A 4,807-nucleotide genomic window follows, 5' to 3' on the forward strand; every position below is an offset into this window, starting at 1 on the left:
AAGAGAACAAAAACACCTTTGTCAAGACAAAACTTCAAATGAAACAATAAGCTTCTTCCTTTTTTTTTTTTTTTATTGGTGGACTACAGCACCTTTGGAACTACATTTGATAAAGCAGGATAACTTTTATTTATTTGATTTATTTAAAGCTTGAATGTTTTGTCTGGTGAAGACACAGTCCTCCTGTTTAACCTGGTTTCAACCTTTTCAAGAGAATTGAATTAACAGTGACCTTGGAGGGAAGCGGCATCCCCTGAAAACTGTCGATTTACAGGAATGTTGGAGATCAGTGCCCCCCCCCCCCCCCCTTCCCTGGGGTGGGGGCAGCGATAAGCAGGAGTTATGTATTATTTATCTAAGCCCCTCCACGTGTGCGTCTTTCTGGGATGGTCCCTCATCAGCCCTGTGATTGGACACACCTTCCACTTGCTCACGATCTTTGCAGATCAGTGGAAGAGGGGCGGGTAGCCCCCTGAGCAAAAGCAAAAAAAAAAAAAAAAAAAAGCTGAACATTTACAGGTTTTTTTTTTTTCTCCCTCCCGCGTGGCTCCGAGGCGCAGCGCGCGCGTTATAAATACAGCCTCCAGCTGGGAAAACAAATGCGCCCTGACACCCGAGCAGACACCAACACTGAGAACCAGGAGGATGTCGCCGCAAGCTCTGAGAGTCTCTGTCCGCAACTCCTTCCCCCTGCTCAGGTGGATGGACAGGTGGTCCGGTGGCGCGGCGGTGGCACCGGCGGACGGCGCGCCGAAAGTCCGGACCCTGGCCGACATGCCCGGACCGAAGGTGGCCAGCTTCCTCTGGGACTTGTTTGCCAAGAACGGTCTGTCACGTCTGCACGAGCTCCAGGTGAGGAGCACCTGCAACCGCTTTTTGTCTTTTAATGTTTCAATTCAGAGGTAGCTCAAATCTTGAAATGCATGGAGGGTTAAAAAAAAAACAAAAAAAAACAAAACGTTTATAAATATTTTCTGTCTGCATGTGTGTGTGCGCGCGCTTGCCCGTGTGCGCGTGTGATATAGCTCATTATCTGTCCCCATTTAAACTTTTACCTCAAACTGTTTATTTTACGCACAAAAAGCTTATTTGCACTGCTTTAACCTGGACAACCACCTAAAGGAGATTCAAAAATCACCTGAGCCTGCAGGGGTTTAATTTTTTTAACAAAAATAAATTAACAAAATAAATATCTTAGTCTTTTTTTTTAACTCTCCAGATGGAAGGGCTCAGCCGATATGGCCCGATGTGGAAGGCAAGCTTTGGCCCCATCCTCACTGTTCACGTGGCCAAGCCGGAGCTCATAGAGCAGGTCCTGAGGCAGGAGGGCCAGCACCCCATGCGCTCCAACCTGTCCTCCTGGAAGGACTACAGGAAGCTCAGGGGACACCACTGTGGACTCTTGACGTCGTGAGTACTGCTCCTTTTGTTCCCAAAGCAGAGACCGAGCAAAAACCGCTTGAAAAGTTACATGTGTGGTCACACATCTCTGTGAATTCACTCCTCAGGGAGGGGGAGGAGTGGCAGGAGGTGAGAAGTCTCCTGGGGAAGCACATGCTGCGACCGAAGGCGGTGGAAGTTTACGATAAGACCCTGAACAGCGTCGTCAGTGACCTCGTCGCAAAACTTCGCCACTGCCGAAGCTCTCAAGGCCTCGTCACCGACATCGCCAGCGAGTTCTATCGCTTCGGCCTCGAGGGTAAGATCGGGCTTTTCTGCACCATGTAGACACCAGGACCTTTAGGAGAACCGTGGACTATCTCTTGACGTCGTAAACACACGGCTGTCAGTCAGAATCGGTCTCCTGAACACATTATGATCAGGAAAAAGGTGCTTAATTTAACCCTAAACTGGTTTAACAAGTTTTATTGGTGACAACCAGCCACCTCATCTCCGTCCCAGTTCCCTGACGTTGCTGCTCTTGTTGTTTCCGACAGGCATTTCCTCGGTGCTGTTTGAGTCCAGAATTGGTTGCTTGGATCCAGTCGTTCCAGAGGAGACGGAGCGTTTCATCCAGTCCATCAACACCATGTTCGTGATGACCCTCATCACCATGGCATTGCCAAGCTGGATGTACCAGCTGTGCCCCAAACCCTGGAATGACTTTTATCAGTCCTGGGACTACATGTTTGAATTTGGTAGGTATCACTTTAAATATCTTAAATATATATAGACAACAGTATTGGACAAAATATCTTGATGGCAAGGGAATAGGATTACCAGAAATAATCAACCAGCAGGGAGAATTAACAGATTCTAGAGGATCGTCCAAAGAAGGATAGACTCTAAAGCTAACGTATCGTTTGGAGCACGGTTTTCCTGCTCGAGTCTTATTTGCCGTGGGAGGGGGTTTGACTCAGCTGTGTGGCGTCTTACACAGATCTGAGACCTCAAACATGTTTCAAATAATCACCTTAAACCAGGAAGCAGGAGATTAAAGTCTTTAACCCTCACGCACTGCGAGATAATCTGCCCAGAAACTGACACAACGTCCAGTGAATTCATAGCGGCTTCGCTTGATGTTTAAATTTACCTTTGAATCTGCAGCTTTGTCGTGACTGGTCCTGGTTGTTTTGTTCTGCGCGCAGCAAAGGGCCATATCGACAAGCGGATGGCGGCCGACGCTGAGAAGGTTGCCAGAGGAGAGACGGTGGAGGGGCGGTATCTCACCTACTTCCTGTCCCGGACGAACTTGCCCATGAAGACCATCTACAGCAACGTCACCGAGCTGCTTCTCGCCGGAGTCGACACGGTAAGGTCGAGACCTCCCAGAGTTCTTTACGTCCCAGTCTCACTGGGATTAACCTGTATAGATAAAGGTTGAATGAAAAAAAGGTCTCGTCTCTCATGTCCTCGTCTCGTTGGCGTTTTCAGATTTCCAGCACCCTGTCCTGGACGTTGTACGAGCTGTCTCGCCACCCAGAGATCCAGGCTGAGATCAGGAAGGAGCTGCTGACGGTGCTGGGGGGTCGGAGGATCCCTGTGGCTGCAGACGTGGCCTGCATGCGTCTCCTGAAGGCCACGGTCAAAGAGGTGCTCAGGTAAGTCTCACAAGCTTTTTATGTTTATGAAGTTTTTTTTTAATCTCCAAAGTGAACTTTTGCCTGAACTTAATCCGACTTCTTTGTTTTGCAGGTTGTACCCAGTCATCCCTGCCAACGCAAGGGTCATTCCAGAAAGAGACATCCAGGTCGGAGGTTACATCATTCCTAAAAACGTGAGTGTTACTTAAACCTGCGCCTGCGCGTCACCTTGACTTGCTTTTAGCTCACATCTGATTGTTAATCCCACCTCCTTCTAGACTTTGATTACCTTGTGCCAGTTTGCAACATCTCGGGACCCCGCGGTGTTTCCGAATCCAAACGACTTCCATCCCTATCGCTGGTTCAGCAAGGACCAGACCCATCACCCGTACGCTTCTGTGCCCTTCGGCGTGGGGAAACGGAGCTGCATAGGTCGTCGGATCGCGGAGCTGGAGCTCTACCTCGCTCTCTCACGGGTACGTTGACGTCACTTTTTTTGTTGTTGTTTGGAAACGAGCCTTTTACACGCAGAATAAACGGTTTCACTGTAAATAATAGCAAATTATATTTTGTCAGCCGAGCACAAATTAGCCGTGCGACCTGTAAAATAAAACGACACTCAAGAGTGTGTTTTAGCAGAAGCTATAATCCTGTTGGATTATGTAGTCCAGGGATTTTCCTCTTTATCCATCACTTTGTTTCTTTATTTATTCACAGTCACGTGGCTCCTAATTATTAAATTTTGTTTCTGCTCTTCCACCAGATCCTGACTGAGTTCGAAGTGAAGCCGGACCCAAGGGGGGGTTCTGTGAAGCCCATGACGCGAACCCTTCTGGTTCCTAAAAATGTCATCAACCTCCAGTTTATTGAACGATGACCTGCTCTTTCCTCCCGATCTTGTCGTTTACGCTTGTGAGTCGTCGTCCCCTCCCCTTCCACCCACCCCCCAACTTTCCTAGGAAGTGCAAAGAGCTGGCAGGCATCGTTATCACAGGAGCATGAGGCGGGTCTTCAGCCTTTGACCCAGAAAGCCTGCAGCTCAGGGGCCGACATGAAAGATGGAAAGAAGCTCATGGACTTGTTCTCTCTCTCTTTCTGGGTGAGGTTTGACAACCTCAGTTCGTCCCTCCCCCCCCTTCCCACACCCCCATCGTCTGACTTTTCCCACAGATAAAACCCAACGTTTTGGACTCACATTTAATCGGACAATCGATCTTGCTTGTTTTGTTTAAAATATAAAATCTGCTCCAACACGTCTGTGTTCAAAGCAGATTTTCCAGGAAGCCGTTTCTCGACAGGATCAGTGATTTCCTGCGTCCTCATCAAGAACGTGTCCGCAGAGGTCCATGCCCAACACACGCACTGAGTTCAAACTGGTGCAGGGACGCACCGTTTCTCCTTTGATTCTCTTGCTGTGGTTCTTAAATCTGGTGCTAACGGAGGGATGGGGTGGGGGTGGGGGTGGGTGGGGTGTACTACTGGGAGTACTTCAGTAATAAAAGGCAGCTCTTTAGATTAAACCTGTGTAGGATTATATGGTGCTACTGGAATTTCAGATGCGGGTACACTCGTGTTGTTCTGTTCACTTAAAGCTTTACAGTATGAGTTCATCTGCATTTTTAATTGTTAAAGTTTGTTACGTTCGCTTGTAAAAGCATAACTTGATTTTTTTTTAAATATGTAAAAGTATCTGAAGCTGTTATTGTGAATGTCAATAAAAGGTTTCATGTTGCTCATCTGCCTGTTTGTGTATTCTTCTGTCTGTTTGCCATCAGCTCCATCCC

At 47.9% G+C, this 4,807-nt stretch overlaps 1 protein-coding gene across 1 annotated transcript; it reads left to right on the plus strand.

The window, feature by feature from the left end:
* The first annotated feature begins 569 nt into the window (after window positions 1–569).
* LOC119412594 (25-hydroxyvitamin D-1 alpha hydroxylase, mitochondrial) lies at window positions 570–3,958 on the plus strand. The gene is made up of 9 exons (XM_037679624.1): window positions 570–852; window positions 1,220–1,410; window positions 1,509–1,699; window positions 1,938–2,138; window positions 2,589–2,752; window positions 2,875–3,041; window positions 3,136–3,217; window positions 3,302–3,499; window positions 3,787–3,958. Exons 1-9 carry the CDS (start codon window positions 646–648, stop codon window positions 3,898–3,900), a joined length of 1,515 nt encoding a protein of 504 aa, XP_037535552.1. The 5' UTR covers window positions 570–645; the 3' UTR covers window positions 3,901–3,958.
* Window positions 3,959–4,807: the final 849 nt, after the last annotated feature.

This window comes from Nematolebias whitei, chromosome 7, assembly GCF_014905685.2.
Source record: "Nematolebias whitei isolate Nwh7 chromosome 7, NemWhi1, whole genome shotgun sequence".
Classification (NCBI taxonomy): domain Eukaryota; kingdom Metazoa; phylum Chordata; class Actinopteri; order Cyprinodontiformes; family Rivulidae; genus Nematolebias; species Nematolebias whitei.